Source organism: Heloderma suspectum, chromosome 12 (genome assembly GCF_057233095.1).
Source record: "Heloderma suspectum isolate Gila_16-S chromosome 12, 16-S_ref, whole genome shotgun sequence".
NCBI lineage: Eukaryota > Metazoa > Chordata > Lepidosauria > Squamata > Helodermatidae > Heloderma > Heloderma suspectum.
Genome location: NC_139469.1, coordinates 34736836 through 34753254, shown reverse-complemented (window position 1 = coordinate 34753254; position 16419 = coordinate 34736836). Strand labels below are relative to the sequence as shown.

The following is a 16419-nucleotide window of genomic DNA, read 5'->3' as shown; positions in this document are numbered from 1 at the left end:
CAGGACCTCCTGGTTGAAACAGCTCCCCTTGCCCATCTTGTAATGCAGGGTTCTGGCCTAGGCCGGAAGAGCTACAACTCCACAACACAGTCATGTTGCAGTCTTAGCAGCATATACGTTTTATTTAATGTCTCCTTCAATTGCAACCTGTAAATAATTGTCTTTGGATAGAAGTAGCTGCATGGTGTAGATAAGATCCAGTTCAGTCTGAGTCATACAAGCATTGTGTAAAACAATCTTTTAAAAACTATTTTGTACAAGATTAGTTACCCTGATGTGATATTAAGTAAAAGCGCAAAATGAGGAAATGGACACTGAAGAGGCTGCGTGTTAAGTGTTGGCAAGTGAGAGAAAAGGGCAGTGCCGTTTGCAAGATTTGCAAACACGTTTGCTCCCCAAAGAGGAGCCTCAGTGGCCCTTCATGTGTCACTCCTTTTTCTGAGCCTGTGGACCCAGGATGAAGGCAGGGGTGCCGAAGGGGAAGCAGAGACTGGACTAGATCGTTTCCAGCAGGTAGTTGTGTCAATCTATTGCAGCAAAAACACGCAGTCTTGTTGCACCTTAAAGATTAACAAATTATGCCAGAATAAAATCATTAGTCTTTAAGGTGGCACAAGACTTTGTTATTTTTGAGTAGATCAGTCTCTCTCAAAAGAGGAGTGGCAGTTCAGCGCACAGAGTGTTTTGCACGTCCTACTCTTGGGAAAGGCAGCATCTCTCTCCCCCCTGCCCCTTTTCTTCCCTCTGGCTGGCCCCAGCTCTGAATGTCCCAATCCTGCTGTTACCTGCAGCCAATTCAGTAGGGGAACACAACCACGAAGGCAAGCCACTTGCCCTCCAACGGTGGGGAGCCCACAGCTTCCCTCTGGAATAGCAGGTGACAAATGTGCAACGAATGCCTCATCTCTTGTTCTTAGTGGGGCAGCAAGGGGTGTGGTGTGTGTATGTGAGTGAAGTAGAATGTTGAAAAGTGAATGGCGTGAACAGAGAACAGCTTAAACTAAAGGAAAGGGCAAAGGGGTTCCCTAACGAGAGCACGCTTCTGCATGAGCAGAGAGACACCCATGCTCTTGCCCAGTGAGGCTGGGGCTAAACCTCAGTTTCCCCTTCCAAAGCCACCCTGCGCTAGTTCTGCCTTTGCTTTAAGGTCTCCTTTCAAGCAGAAAGTGGGATGGAAGTCATCTGTATTTTTAAACTACCCGCCCCTGTGTCAAGAGCGAGCATGGCTTAAGTCTCTTCCTTCAATCCAGCTCCTCCAGAGAAGGACAGCTGTGGGTGACACAGCCCCACCAAGCTCTTCACATACCCTTTGGCACACTGCTGTCTGAGGGCTGACGTGACTTGTGAAGAGCCAGCCGCAAGGGGAGTCACCACCGTCTTCCTCTTCAGCCCAAGACGCTGTCGTTGAAAGCAAGGCAGACGACGGCTTTCTGGTGCCCACTGTATTCCCTCTTGATCTCACCCGTTTCCACGCACCAGAGCCTGGCCAAATTATCTGAGGAGGCTGGGAAGGAAATGAGCACAGTGAAGTCCAGGAGGGCTCAGCTAGGCAGTCCTTGCAAGAGTACGAGACCTGCCTTAAAGGAAGTCACCTGGCCCATAAGAGACCTTCTTACTGTTTGAAGAATGTTGTGCAGCAGCTCAACTCTCTCCTCTGCCATGAACTCAAAAGATGGCCTCAGCTAAGCCCCGCTCTCTCAGGCCTTTGCCCTCCCTCCATCTGTAATACTACTGACCTACCTGACAGGGTTGTTGTGAAGGATACTGAATGTTCAAAATACTTAATTATAAATTATATTTTTTACAAAAGTGGGGAAAAAATCGAGAAAAGCATGGATTTTTTTTTTTACTGAAAGCACAGAACCACTTTCTGTGGTTCAGTATCAATGCCCCCAACTTCTCTCACCTGTTCAGTATCAATGCCCCCAACCTCTCTCACCTGTGACAATGTACTGGGAGTCCCCTGAAAAAGCACAGTCCCACATCCAGCCACGGGATGTTTCCCCAGGATTGTTGCTCTTGATGCTCAGCTCTGTCATTAGAGAGAAGTTGGAGGTCCTCCAGATCTTGCAGGTCTGGTCGGCAGAACAAGTAGCCAAAAGCCTGGAGCAGAAGGAGGAATGAGCGAAGCAGGCGAGGGAGGAATGCAAGTCAAGGCATGCAAGTCAAGGCAGGAGTACAGAACAGTCAGCCAGAAAAAGGGAGCTTTTAAAGCCCCTCTTTACAACACCCCACTTTAAAGAGCAGGGGAAATAGCCCTGGTCATGGGCCCCGGTAAGCATCTGTATGGGGAGGGGCTGTAACTCCATGGTAGAGCACCTGCTGCCTTCATAGAGAATCATAGAATCATAGGGTTGGAAGGGGCCTGCAAGACCATCGAGTCCAACCCCCTGCTCAATGCAGGAAGCCTGATTCCCAGGCGGCATCCCATCCAAGTACTAACCAGGGCTGACCCTGCTAGGCTGCCTTGCCTGCAAAAGGTCCCAGATTGCCAGGGTGAGCTGAGAAATGCTCCTCCTCTCTGAAACTCCAGAGAGCCCCGGCCCACATAGCACTGAGGCAGATGGACCAAGGCTGGAGAGTCCTGCTGCTGGATCGAACCAGAGGCCCACCTTGTGCAACATGCTGTTCCTCAAGCGGCCAAGCGGATGCCTGAATCAGGGCAAGGCGGCTTCTTACATACCAAAGACCTACAGGACTGGAATTTGTAAGGAGCATTTCTCAAGAATTTCAGTAATGTCCTTCTCTCTGGGCAAGGAGCAAGTCTTGCTTTCAGAGATACGTATCACTATTATCAGGTTTACAATGACAGTATGATCTGAGCATAGGAGTGTGGAGGGTTTACACGGGGCTCTTCTACAGTGCTCAAAACACACATTCTTTTGGAGGCTTTTCCCCGTTCACGACTTCTTATTTATTTATTATTATTATTATTATTACATTTCTATACCGCCACATAGCCAAAGCTCTCTGGGCGGTTTACAACACAGTATACAGAGGCTATTTACATGAAAATATAGAAACAGACAATATACACAAAGACAACATATATCTAAAAACAACTTCAAGCAATCAACCAAAACCATAAGAGAAATCCAGGATCGACTGAAACTCATCATATGCTGCCATGTGACTAGCCACACCTCCCATGGCAGCCATGTTGTGGCAGTGCCCAGGACAATTTCTCAAAGTACTAAATGGGCCCACAGGCCCCAAAAGGTGGCCTACCCCTGGCCTTGAGACAACCCTTGCCCAACGCCTGATGGGGAACTTCACGTTGAGGATGGGGCCACGGGTCTACCGGTTGCCCTAAAGCAGAGAGTCTTCCACATGACAGATATGGCCCTGGCGCTTCCAGCCATCGATCCCAATATAGTGCTTTGGACAGTTCAAAGCACTTCACATATTCTCTCAGTCACCTTCTCAAAATAGCTCTACAGAAAGGCAAGTCAATGTTATTATACCCACATTACAGATGGAGGGGCTGAGGTTCAAAGGGAGTAGCCTGCCTAAGGCCCTCCGGTGTGCTCCTGGCAGAGGCGAGATTCAAATGGGTGACTGTTTCATAAGTCAGCCTCTCTGTCGCTGTACTACGCCAGCTCACCTTCGGTGCCCAATGGCCCTCACCTGTACTAGAAGGCCAGCAAAAAGCGTGGAAGCCACTTATTTCTTAGCATCACTGGTGTGCTACAATGGCTGTTATTAGTAGCTTCTGTAACTTTGACCATTGGGGCACATTCTAGGGCTTGCTCTCAGTTCGTACAGGAGACCAACTAGACCACCTAGGCCTGGCTCTTGTGTACCACTTAGCTATGGCTGAGAAAGTGGTCAAACTGTCCATCTTACAGGCAGCTTGTCTGCCATTACCAATCTCACCAACGAACCTCAGAGAAGCTTCCTGGAAACCCCTAGGTACACAGTGGCCTGGTTTGCATGTAATGGTAACCCATGGTTTACATAAATCATGGTTTGTTGCCCTACTCAGGTTTTGTCTGGTAGATGATCAAACAAACCATGGTTTGTTTTCTCAGTCCCTGGACTGTTTCCTTCCTCCTTCACCTGTTCCCTCCCTCTATCCCAGAAGCCCTTTGTGGCACTGCAGTACTGGCCATGTAAAGAGGCTGGGTTGTTTTGACTGCTCTTGCCTGCTGCCTCTTTAACCTGATGAAACAACCTAAGGTTCTGTGTACACATGTAATGACAACCCATTGTTTAAACAACCTACAGTTCACAACCAAACAACAAAACTATGGGTTCTATTCATGGTTAACAACCCATAGTTCTGGGTTTACACATAACAGAAACCCACAATTCAACAGACCATGGTTCATTAAACCATGGCTTGTTATGTTATGTGTGAACCAGGTCAGTTTGAAAGCTGCCACTACAGGGAATCTACATGACACCAGTTGTGGCAGCAGTAGCACCAGGAGGACTGGAAATAGCAGTCAAAGAACACCTGCCCCTCCCTCACCTTCCATTGGGCCACCAGCAACTCTCAGGAGAGTCGAACCAAAAGCCACTGAGTGGGACAACCACCCGAGTGAGAGACAGAAAACACCAGGCTGCTGCATGTACGCCTGCGCCTTTATGTGTACGTGCAGGTGGGGTGGCTGCTTCCATGGCCACTGCTGCAGGATTGCTAAGGCAGCAACATCTGCAGGACTGGGGAAGGGCTTCAGATGTCCCTGCCGCAATGCTGCAGCTCAGCCAGAATGACGCAGCCCTGGGCTCAAGCTACCCTGCCCTCCCTCCCCCCAAGGCTCAGCCTGAGAATCCCTCTCGCTCCATGGGCAAGCAACAGACAATAGATCGCCAGCCTACTCACGTGGAGTCTGGGCTGAATTTGCACTGGAGAGCGTAGCGGTTGTGCGCAGGAATCTTGGTCTTGGGGATGAGCTGGGTTACCTCCTCTCCGATGCCACCCGTTAGATTCCACACATAACAGTTGCCCTGTGAGGGGAGAGGGAACAGAGGACGTTGCGTCTGGGCTGCCTGCCAAGTCCCTTCAAGGCTCCGTTCTGCTCACTATTGACTTTCCCAAGCCAGAGGCCAGTGAAGCACCAACAAGCGGCCACGCAGCATCACTCCAAAGTGCCGCACCAGCTAGCCCGCACTTACCGAACTGTTGACAGCAGCCATGTAGCTGGCATCAGGATCGATGTGCACAGAGTTGACAGAGACTTCTGGCTCTGGAATGAGCTGCTCATTGTGGTCGGTCTTCAGGTCCCAGATGTGAATGGCCCCACTCTGATCCCCAACGATAAGTTCTGCCTGAGGGGGGAGAAACGGAGAGAGAAGCTCTAATAGCACCCAATAATAGTCTTCAGACACATGTAGGAAGAAAGCCAGTCTATAAAGCACATGGTCTTCAATCTCTATACACTAATGCTCAGAATATAAACAGAACAAATTTGAACTCTTAATACAAGAGGCAAATTATGACTTGATAGGTGTAACTGAGACTTGGTGGGATGACTCCCATGACTGAAATACAGCAATTGAAGGATAGAACTTGTTCAAAAAGAACAGGAGGAACAGAAAGGGAGGTGGAGTTACACTGTATGTGAAATATACATATCTCTGCACAGAAATACAGGAGGATGAGCTTGGTAGGCCCATTGAGAGCATCTGGGTTAAAATAAAAGGAGAAAAGAACGAAAGGAACATGGTGGTCGGAGTCTACTACCAGCCACCCAATCAAGGAGAAGATGAGGATGAAGCTTTTGAAAAGCAAATAGCCAGTGGTTCAAAGAAGCAAGATGTAGTAGAAATGGGGGACTTCAATTTCCCCGATATTTGTTGGGAGACAAATTCTGCAAAACATGGCCCCTCCAAGAGATTCCTGACTAGTGTTACTGATAATTTCCTCCTACAGAAAGTGGAGGAAGGAACTAGAGGGTCAGCTATCCTTGACTTGATCCTAACCAACAGAGATGACTTAATGGATAAAGTAGCAGTTACAGGAACTCTGGGGGAAAGTGACCATGTTATACTTGACTTCTTGGTTCTAAAGGAAGCCAAAGCTGAATGTAGCCAAACGCGTACCCTGGATTGTAGGAAAGCTGATTTTAATAAACTCAGGACAATGATCAGTAAGGTCCCATGGCAAGCGACTATAACGAGAAAAGGACTCCAAGATGGGTGGGAGCTTTTAAAAAAGGAAATTCTCAAGGCACAATTACAAACAATTGCAACAAGAAAAAAGGGTGGAAGACAACGGAAGAAGCCAATGTGGCTTCGCAAAAAGCTTAGAGATGACCTGAAAACAAAAAAGGACACATACAGGAAGTGGAAGGAAGGCCAAGCTACAAAGGAAGCGTACAGGTAGGTAGCACAGAATTGCAGGGATGGCATCAGGAAGGCTAAAGCTGAGAACGAGCTGAGGTTAGCGAGGGATGCTAAAAGCAACAAAAAGGTTTTCTTCAGATACATGCGGGGTACCGCAGGGCTCAGTCCTGGGCCCAGTGCTCTTCAACATTTTTATTAATGACTTGGAGGAGGAGGTGCAGGGAACACTTATCAAATTTGCAGATGACACAAAATTGGGCGTGATAGCTAATACCCCAGACAGAAGACAGAAACAACATTCAAAGTGATCTTGATAGGCTGGAGCACTAGGCAGAAAACAACAGGATGAAATGTAATAGGGATAAATGCCAAGTTCTGCACCCAGGAAAAAGAAACCAAATGCACAGTTACAAGATGGGGGATACGTGGCTCACCAACATGACAAGTGAGAAGGATCTTAGAATTGTTGTAGATCACAAGCTAAATATGAGCCAACAATGGGATGTGGCTGCAAAAAAGGCAAATGCTCTTTTGGGCTGCATTAATAGAAGCATCGCTTCCAAATTCCGGGAAGGTTCCCCTCTACTCAGCAATGATTATGCCTCATCTGGAGTACTGTGTCCAGTTCTGGGCACCACACTTGAAGAAGGATGCAGACAAACTGGAGAGGGTTCAGAGGAGGGCAACAAAGATGATCAGGGGACTGGAAACAAGACCCTGTGAAGAGAGAGACTGATAAAACTGGGCATGTTTAGCCTTGAAAAGAGAAGAGTGAGGGGAGATAGGATAGTGCTCTTCAAGTACTTGAAAGGTTGTCACAGAGAGGAAGGCCAGGATCTCTTCTCGATCATCCCAGAGTGCAGGACACAGAATCATGGGCTCAAGTGACAGGAAGCCGGATTCTGGCTGAACATCAGGAAAAACTTGCTGACTGTTAGAGCAATACGACAATGGACCCAATTACCTGGGGAGGCGGTGGGCTCTCCCACACCGGAGGCGTTCAAGACGAGGCTGGACAGCCATCTGTCGGGGATGCTCTGACTTGGATTCCTGCACTGAGCAAGGGGTTGGACACGATGGCCTTGTAGGCCCCTTCCAGCCCTACTATTCTATGATTCTATGAAACACAGACAAAAGGCACCACCCCCAGCATGTGCCATACCAGCCCCCGCTACTGCAGCTATCAGGGAGCATGCAAGGAAAGGGGAGGCGGCGTGGAAGGAAGGTTTCTCCCTGCTCAGGGCTGGAGCACCCAAGTACCTGGTTGGGATGCAGGCAAACACAGCTGATGGGTGCGTTCACTTGGAAAATGCGCTGGCACTGAAGGTTGCGGGACCTGGAAAGACAGTGGACATTGCCAGCATGATGGAGGTGCATCCATTCCTTGCCATGACTTCTTGCACCCCAGGGAATGTGAAATTCACCAGGAATTGCCTCTGCTACCAAATCTCGCATTTCGTATAACCTCCCTATAATGTTCAAATTTATATTACATATAGTCTCCTGTGCTTCTTTATTTTTAAAAGTCTCCATTGGAATACATTTGCACAGTGCCCAGATTTTTCTGTGAGCTTGCTCAAAAGATCATGCCCTCATTTTGCAGATTCCTCTTACACGGCTCCATAGTGGGTAAATTGGGCAGGATAACAGAAATCCTATACACATTCAGATATAAAAGGTTTCCATTAGGGTTGTGTGTGTGTGTTTTTGTGAGGTTTTCTTTTTTGCAGTATCACAATTACCTGGGCACAGTAATGGACTGGATGAGGGACTCAATTCAAACTGAGAATTCAGAAAAGACAGAGGTACTGTTACTGGGTTGTCTGCCCAGCTAAGTGATGTTCAACCTGTTCTGGAGGGGGTTGCACTCCCCTTAAAGGATCAGGTTCGTAGTCTGGGGGTTCTCTTGGACCCAGAACTGTTACTTGAGGCACAGGCGGAATCGGTGGCACACAGCACCTTTTATCAGCTTAGGCTGATATACCAACTGCACCCTTACCTGGACAGAGATAGCCTAACTACAGTTATCCATGCTTTGATAACCTTTTGTCTGGATTACTACAATGCGTTATACGTGGGGCTGCCTTTGAAAACAGTCTGGAAACCAGTCCAAAGCAGGGCAGTGAGACTGTTAACAAGCACTGGTCAATGTGATCATATCATGCCAGCACTTTTTGAGCTACACTGGCTGCCTGTCCATGTCTGGGCCTAATTCAAAGTGCTGGTATTAATATTCAAAACCCTTAACGGCTCGGGGCCAGGTTATCTGAAGGATTGTCTCCTCCCATATGTACCTACCCAGACCCTAAGATCATCTTCAGAGGTCCTTCTCCAGGAGCCCCTGCCAAGAGGCGGGCGGCTACCAGGAAGAAGGCCTTTTCTGCTGTGGCACCCCAGTTGTGGAATGAGCTCCCTAGAGAGGTTCGCCTGGTTCCTACATTGTGCTCTTTCTGGCATGAGGTGACAACCTTTTTATTTTCCCACCATTTTCGCACTGTAGTCTTTTAGCAATGCTGTTTTAAATCTGTTAACTGTATTTTAAATCTCTGCATTGCTGCTAGGTTTTATTCCGGTTGCATTTTTGTACTATTGTTTTAAGTTTTATACTTTATATTGTTTTTATGCTGTACTTTGTGGTTGTAATTTTTGTGAACCACCCAGATTGCTTTGGCTATTGGGTGGTATAGAAATGTAATAAATAAATAAGCAGTTTTTGCTCCCCAACTTTAGGGCAGAGTTGGACTTCTTTCCCTCTTCATTCTTCTCTTTTTATTTCACTTACATCAAAAGAATGAGGACTACACATTTGCTTTGAAAAAGAAGGAAGCAGAGCTTATCCGAAATTGAATCGGCATGCACCTGAATGCAGTTTCTGCACGCAGGGAAGACAAAGACTGCAATCCTAAACTCCCTCACTTGGAAGTAAAAACTCATCGAACTCAGTGGGATGGGCTTTTGAATGAACATGGTTAGGATCATGCAAAGACCCTTGATTCAGACAACCTTATTGCCACTTTGGAGCTGAACTCCATGGCCTTTATTGTCTGAGCTGCCCTGAGAACATTTTGTTATAGGATGGCATACAAATATCATCAAGAAATATATAAATAATAAAGACTTTCCCCCACCATATGATGGTATGCAGCTGCCCAAACTGAGGGCAAATATCCACAGCTCTGTGGTAGAGCCCCTGCTTTGCATGCAGCAGGTCCCAGGCTCAATCCCCGACAGCATCTCCAGGTAGGCTGGGAAAGAATCCTGCCAGAAAGTCCAGAGAGCTGCTGCTGTCAGTCAGTGTTGACAATACTGAGCTAGACGGACCTAGGGTCTGACTCAGTAGAAGGCCGTTTCCTATGTTCCTGCGTAACACGTGCCTATTTAATCATCACTATTTAATCATGATTTGAGGAGAAAAGTCACTATTTTGTGGGTTGTAAAACTCACAGGCTTTCCTTGGAGATCATCAAGCTATGTAATAACTATCATTTCATGGCTGGAGAGCCACTAGATCTCAGCCAGAGCAAGGTTACTGAAATCAGCAAAGACCAAGAGGCTCACCTGAGGTCCCAGATGCGGGCCATGCAGTCTTCGCCCCCCGTGTACATCCATCGGCCATCTTCGTGGAACCCGACGGAGGTGATGTTCTTGCTCACGCCATCATAGTTGATAACAGGGTTGGGGTTATTGGAGTTCAAGTCATACATTCGAATGTGTTGGTAGCCTGGATGAAAGACACCGACACCACGGCTCAGGGCCTGGTTATCTAAGAGACCTCTGTCTCATTATGAACCTGCCCGGCAGAGGCCCCGCTGCCCTAGGGACCTGATCCAAATCCCAGGGTCCTGCATGGCCACTGGTGCCCCCAGTTTAATTGCCACGCAGGGAGCAGTTTTCAAGGGAGACTGAAGCTGGGGAGGGAATAGAGGGGTAAAATTTCTGGAAATTTTGAGGCCATAGGAAAAAAAAACGGGTTTGTTTTTTTTAATGGAAATTTGGGGGGAAATGGAAAAATAAGCAATACTTTTTTGTTCATTTTGGAAAGTTGTCTCTAGTGATAGTGTCAATCCCATGCCTATGCCATAGAAATGAGGCTACTGAGTTTCTTTTAGGTAGGGAAGGTTTGTTCTAGGAGCAGCAGTTAAAAAGTTTTAAAGCTGAGGCAGCATTCCCTAGTGGAGAGGTCTAATTGAGAACTTTATAAAAACAGTGACAGTGAGTTCTATAGATCCAAGCCTCAAAGTTAATTTAAAAGAAAGAAACATAGGTGGGATAACCTATATGCTGATCTGTCACATCTGGTGACAGTAGCTGGATAACCTGGATTTTTTCCCACATGTGGGTTTTAGACTAGAACTACATTAGATTAGAACTACATTAATTGACTGCTACAGCGCCTAATGAGAACAAGCCCAGAAACACAGGACTCCATAGAACAAAACCCAAGCTGTCAAGAATGCACATTTATTTCCATTGTTATGACAGACTCTACTCACATGTTGGGAAACTGAGCATAAATGTCTATCAGTAAAAGATACTTTAGATCAATAATTTTAATACAGAATTAAAGAACAAACTGTGCTGGGAATCTTACACAGAGAATTTTTTAAAAAAAATTCCCCATGGCTTCATTATTTCCAGAATTTTACATCTGTAGTCTTTCTATAAAAGTGTTCTTATTAACATAGTTTTTAGAAATCATTTTGGTGGGAGTAAAAGTTGGGTAACAAAATATAAGCATCTTCTCTTAAACTCTAAAAAAAATATTTTGTAATCCAAAGCTGTTCAATTTTTCAGAAAAAAAACAAAAATGGTCCCCCGAAAAAAACTGTTTTTTCCCAGAATTTTTCTGGTTTTTTTCCGGGCCTTCACATCTCTAGGAGAGACAGGTTCTCTCTCCCCTTCCTACATATTACAATCTCACTCATGCCTTGCAAAAAATATTCCCCTGTGTGGCAATTATGGCTAAAAAAATTAATAACAAAATAATAATAATAATAATAATAAAAAATAATAATAACAAAATAATTTCCCATTGATTTGGGAGGAACTGGGGAAGGGTGCAAATTAATTGAAGAGTTTATTTGACATGATTTGGATGAGAAATTAATTAACTGCTTTTGCCCCCTGGGAAATTTATATAAATCCTAGTAATTATTTCTAAATGTGCAAAAATAGATTTAAATGAGCATATGTAGATTTCATGCAGATTTGTGTCCTATGGGTCTGGGCTGTACCATAACTGCTGCAGGCAGGTGCACCTAGCAACGCCCCTGCTGAATGGTTATGAAGATCTGCAGGACAGGCCCTTTTGAGGACACCAGAACCTGGACAGGCCTGTTCGTGGGACACACAAGAAAGGGCTTTCTCCTGTCTCTCCCAAACTGCAGAATGCGCTCCCTCAAGAACTACCATTGGCTCCCACTCTCTTGCCTTTTAGAAAGGGTGTGAAGACAGGTCTTTTGAATCTAGCCTTTTAAATTATGTAGTTTTAATGTTTTACTGTTTTTCATGTTCTTAGTTTTATTGTTTTAAATGGTTGTATACCACCTGGATGGCTTTTTAGCAAATAAGGAGATTTATTTATTTTATTTATTTATTGCATTTATACCCCGCCTTTCTCCCTCTCGCAAGGAACTCAAGGCAGCTTACATTATCCTCCTCCTCACCGTTGTATCCTTACAACAACAACCCTGTGAGGTAGGTTGGGCTGAGAGTCTGTGACTGGCCCAAAGTCACCCAGTGAGCTTCCATGGCCAAGTGGGGACTAGAACCCGGATCTCCCGGCTCCCAGTCTGTCACTCTCACCACTACACTACACTGGCTCTCAGATATATCAATGTTAATAATAAATATGGCTTGGCATCACACAGCTGTGTACTATGGACCGGCTGTATTAAAGAGCGTCGAGACCCACAAGAGGCTCTGGTAGTAACTCTATTTCACACACGTGAAAGAGGCAGAGGCAGTTGTTATCAAAGAACTTGAAAATAATTACTGAAGAACTGAACCACAAAAAGTTCCGCTTATCCTATGCATATTTAGACAGAGAAAAGGCCTACAACTCCCAGCATTCCCCAGCCAACAGCTACACCCAAAACAGTGGAAGACACAAGACTGGTAAAGTACCAATAAGACCATAAAGGAGAAGCTGTTTGAGGTGCACCATGCCTGAGAGGCTGGGGAAAAAAGGACAGGCTGACTGCCATTTCTGGGTTTAAGGATTCTTCTCCCAAGAAAAACTGGCAGTGAGTGGCCCAGCGGGGCGGCTGCTACAGCACAGAGTCAGGCCAGCCCCCCAGCCTGCTTCGTTAGCACAGTGCTGCTGTCTGCTCCACTACACAGCGCCCGAGTCAAAACCACCCTAAGGCAGGAGCTGGCAGGGAGGCTCCAGAGCAGTATGCTTCTCCCCTGCATGGACTTGCCTCTTGACACACCCTTGCCAAAAGGCTTGGCCATCCCTCAGAGAGAGAACATAACCTCAGCAAACAAAGAGACACAAACCAGAACTTTAGAATGGGAATGTACACACACCCCCTGTGTGTGAGGAGGGCGTTTCTAGATATCGACTTCACAAATGCCAATATTTTAAACAAAAACATGCCCGTGGCACACCTACCTGCAGCAGCTATCATGGTCCGGTCTGGGGTGATCTCTAGAGCATTGACCTGCTGGCAATTGTGGTTAAGGAAGAGATGGTAGACAGCCTCATGCAACTACCATAAAAAACCCAAGTCAGGTTAGCAGAGGCAAAGTCCTTCATTCTACTGGGTATTACATGGCAAAAGGATACAGAATCTTGGTGCTGGACTGTTCGGGTGCATATCCCACTGTGGGCCTGCCAGAACCGAACCGTGTGGTCATAGCCAGCAGTGGCCAGGATGACTGGATCACTGCCTACTGTGCCCTGCGTTGTGTTCATGGTTCAGGTCTCTAAGGACACAGAAAGGGAGGCCCACAAGTCAGTGGCCTCTACCGGTGGAGCAGAAGAATGGATCCCCCACACACCTCTACCCAGGTTCTCTCCTGATGGGCGTTTGGGGGAGAGTCAGTGCTGCCCAGGGAAGGGTCATGATGGAACTAAAGAGCTAAGCTCAGGTCCCACCTTTTCCATGGAATCACTGCCACACTTCGGGCATTCTCAGCCTCAGCTCCCCATCTATGATATAGGAATAACTGTGTCCTGCCTCACAGAGTTAGTGTAAAAATGACCCATGCTGAGCTTGTACATAAAGTACAATGCAATTACTAGAATTAAATCCAATGGAACTCATGATTATCTCAATGAATCTTACTCTGGAGATGCAGAATAGCAGTGGTGGTAGATTTACTCCAGAGCAGACATCAGAGTCCAGGTATTATTGTTATTATCATCAACCTTTGCCTGGTGCTGAAAAGGCCACAATGCTGGCACCAGGTGAGCCTCTCTAGTATGAGCTGAGATTTTATTCTTAGAATTCTGGGCATGGAGGGGGGAAGGTTTATCTTGTGTTTTCTAAAGTTATCAACACTTAGACTTATTTTTATGCCTTTAGATTCTCTCCCCTCCTCGCCCCCCCCCCCCAGGCTTGCTTGATGTTGCAATGCACCCTGTGTGTTTGGGAAAGGATGATACAGAAATCTGAAACGAACCATGTGCTAAAAAAATCACACAACGAGAGGCACCAGAATCTAACTTGCGAGGCAGAGCATACAAAACGGCAAGATCTGGGGGGTGGGGGGTATCAACCTACTTAGACACTGGAGATTTTCCAGCCTTGCTTGCATCGTTGCTACAACCATTACATCATTACCACTGCTGTTGTTGTTACTACTATTATTAAGTACATGGCACTTTCCAGAATAGCATGAGTGAAGGAGGCAGCGCTTTGCCCAGAGGAGCTAGGAAGGCAGCGTGCTGTGGCTGTAGTGTATTCAAATCCCCATTCACCCCCCCCCACAGACCTACCTCACAGGGCTGTTGTGAAGTTAAGATGGGGGAGGGGAGGGGGCCCATATTATTACCATTATCATCACGCCCCTCTGCCGCCCCACAGCCGAAGCTCTGCTCGCCGCGCCGCGCGAAGAGAGCCCGAGCTCCGCGGGGGGAGGGCGCCAGCGCAGCCTGGCGTGCGCCGGCTGGGCCGCGGGGGGGGCGCTGAGGCGCACCGCAGCCGCTGACCAGCGATGACGCCCCAGGTGGGGCCGCGCGCGAGCCCGCGCCCACTGCGGCGCCCCCGCCCCACGGGGCTGCGCCCGGCCCCCGTTATGTGGGGCGGGCGCTGAGGGGCCCCTTACCTTCGGCCGCGGAGGGGGGCCGGGCGGAGAAGCGGCGCGGCGCACGCGCACCGGCTCGGGCGCGAAACGCGCTTGCGCAGGTTTCCAGACCCCCCCACCCGTCCGAGGGGATGAACGCATGCGCGCGCCGCGGGAGGCCGCGGCCGCATCTTCGAGCCCGAAACCGGCATTGCCTCTTCATAGACTCAAACGGCCGCAGCCCACACCCACCGCCGCCAACTTCCGAGCTCCTTTCGAAGCCCACGTTTTTATCTCCCACGGAGCTGCTATTAGAAGAGGGGTTTGGCCTCGCGGCGAACGGGCGGCGCCATAACCCGCCCGGAAAGGGAGCGCTGCCCCGGGGAACCGGCGCCGGGAGAGGACGGGCTCGGGCGCCCCGGCCCTGCTGCCGCCTTTTGTGTCGCGGGCGCAAGCGGCCGCTCAGCCGCAGCCCCGCCGAAACACGCCCGCCTGCTGCGCCGGCGCCCGGCCAGCGCCGGAGGCGTGTCTCGCGGGCAGTAGCTCCGCGGCGCCCCTGCTGGCGCGGAGGACGGGCGGCAGGGCGCCGGCGCCGCCAGCCCGCCCGCGGCAGAGGAGCGCCCGGGCGGCGGGGGCGCGGCGGGCGGCGCGCGCGGGGCTCCGGCGGCAGCCCGGCCTGCGGCTTCAGGCGAGCGGAGGCGCCGGCGAGCGGCCGCGGCCCGCGCGCTGCCCTGCCCTGCCCGGCCCTCGGAGCGCCGCATCGCCCTCGCCGCCCTCCTCCCTTGCGGCGACGCCCTGTCGGCGCCGCCGCAGCGCTCGGCGTGGCCCGGACCCGCGCGCCCCGCCTTTGCATCGGCGCAGGCGCGGCCCGGAGCGCGGGGCGGGGCGGGGCGGGGCGGGGCGCGAAACGAGCCTTCCGAAGGCAGACTGCGGCGCGGCGAAGGCCGCAGGGAGAGTCGCTGTCCGAGCGCGGGGCCCCTCCCCCTCGGGTCGCGCGTTCTGCGCGTGCGCGCAATTCCGGCGGCTCCGGGCATTTATCCCGTCTGGGCGTCCGTCGGCCGCCCTGCGGCGAGAGTTCCCGGCGCAGCAGGAATAGAGGCGAATTGCCCGCCGACGGTGCCTTCCGCGGGCTGACCCTTGAGAGTGTGCACTGAACCCTAGACTTGGGTAATGGTTAACTGGGTGCCGTTATTTATTTATTTGTGTGGCGCATTCCGCTGTATGTAAGCCGCGGGTGGGTGTCGCATTTGTATGTGTTTTTCCCCACAAATCACAAGTTGTAACAAAAAAGAAGAAAAAAAAAGAGTTCTAACAGTTCAAACATAACATAGGGACTCAAACCATCCACCAACTTAGAATTCCAGTACGTTACAAAAAGTGACCAATTCTGAATAAACTTGTTTACAAAACCTTGTTCCGTATATCTTCTTAAATAAGTCAATTTTATCCTGTAGACCGTGTCCCAGGCCTTCTAGAACCAATCTTCGTTAGACAGAATCTTGGTCTTCTTCCAGAAAGCAGCTATCGGTATTTTACTAACAGTAAAAAGGTTAACAATCAGCTCCAAGTCACAGGTTAAATTTAAGTCTTTAAGGGCACAATCCTATGCATGTTTAGACAGAGAAAAGGCCTACAACTTCCAGCCTGCCCCAGCCAGCCATGAACCCTAAAGGAGCAATCCTACGGCTGCGAGACAGTGGTTAGACAGCCATAGGATATGTTGTTTTCCGGGAACGGACCTTGGAGCCAGGACTCTGAGGTCAGTTCCTGGACAGCCAAACTCCCCCGGCTTCCGCACTGCCTCAGGCAGTGTGGAACAGCCCCGTCCTCCGCGCTCGCAACAGCAGCGCAGAGTGGGCGGAAAGGTGTGTGGCTGGGGAGCGTTCCAGGGCGAGG

At 49.1% G+C, this 16419-nt stretch overlaps 1 protein-coding gene across 10 annotated transcripts; it reads right to left on the bottom strand.

Annotated features, from left to right (window-relative positions):
- Positions 1 to 95: 95 nt before the first annotated feature.
- On the bottom strand, positions 96 to 15951 carry MLST8 (MTOR associated protein MLST8). Of its 10 annotated transcripts, none has more exons than XM_084819054.1 (9): positions 15934 to 15951; positions 13082 to 13221; positions 12908 to 12959; positions 9850 to 10012; positions 7552 to 7627; positions 5122 to 5274; positions 4829 to 4953; positions 1940 to 2103; positions 96 to 1504 (listed from the first exon to the last, which is right to left on the bottom strand). In XM_084819054.1, exons 2-9 carry the CDS (start codon positions 13208 to 13210, stop codon positions 1386 to 1388), a joined length of 981 nt encoding a protein of 326 aa, XP_084675180.1. In that variant the 5' UTR covers positions 13211 to 13221; positions 15934 to 15951; the 3' UTR covers positions 96 to 1385. The 10 variants fall into 10 exon arrangements, with proteins under 10 accessions (XP_084675180.1, XP_084675176.1, XP_084675175.1 ...); XM_084819050.1 differs by lacking the exon at positions 15934 to 15951 and adding an exon at positions 14566 to 15039; XM_084819049.1 differs by lacking the exon at positions 15934 to 15951 and adding an exon at positions 14776 to 15039.
- Between the last annotated feature and the right edge of the window lie 468 nt (positions 15952 to 16419).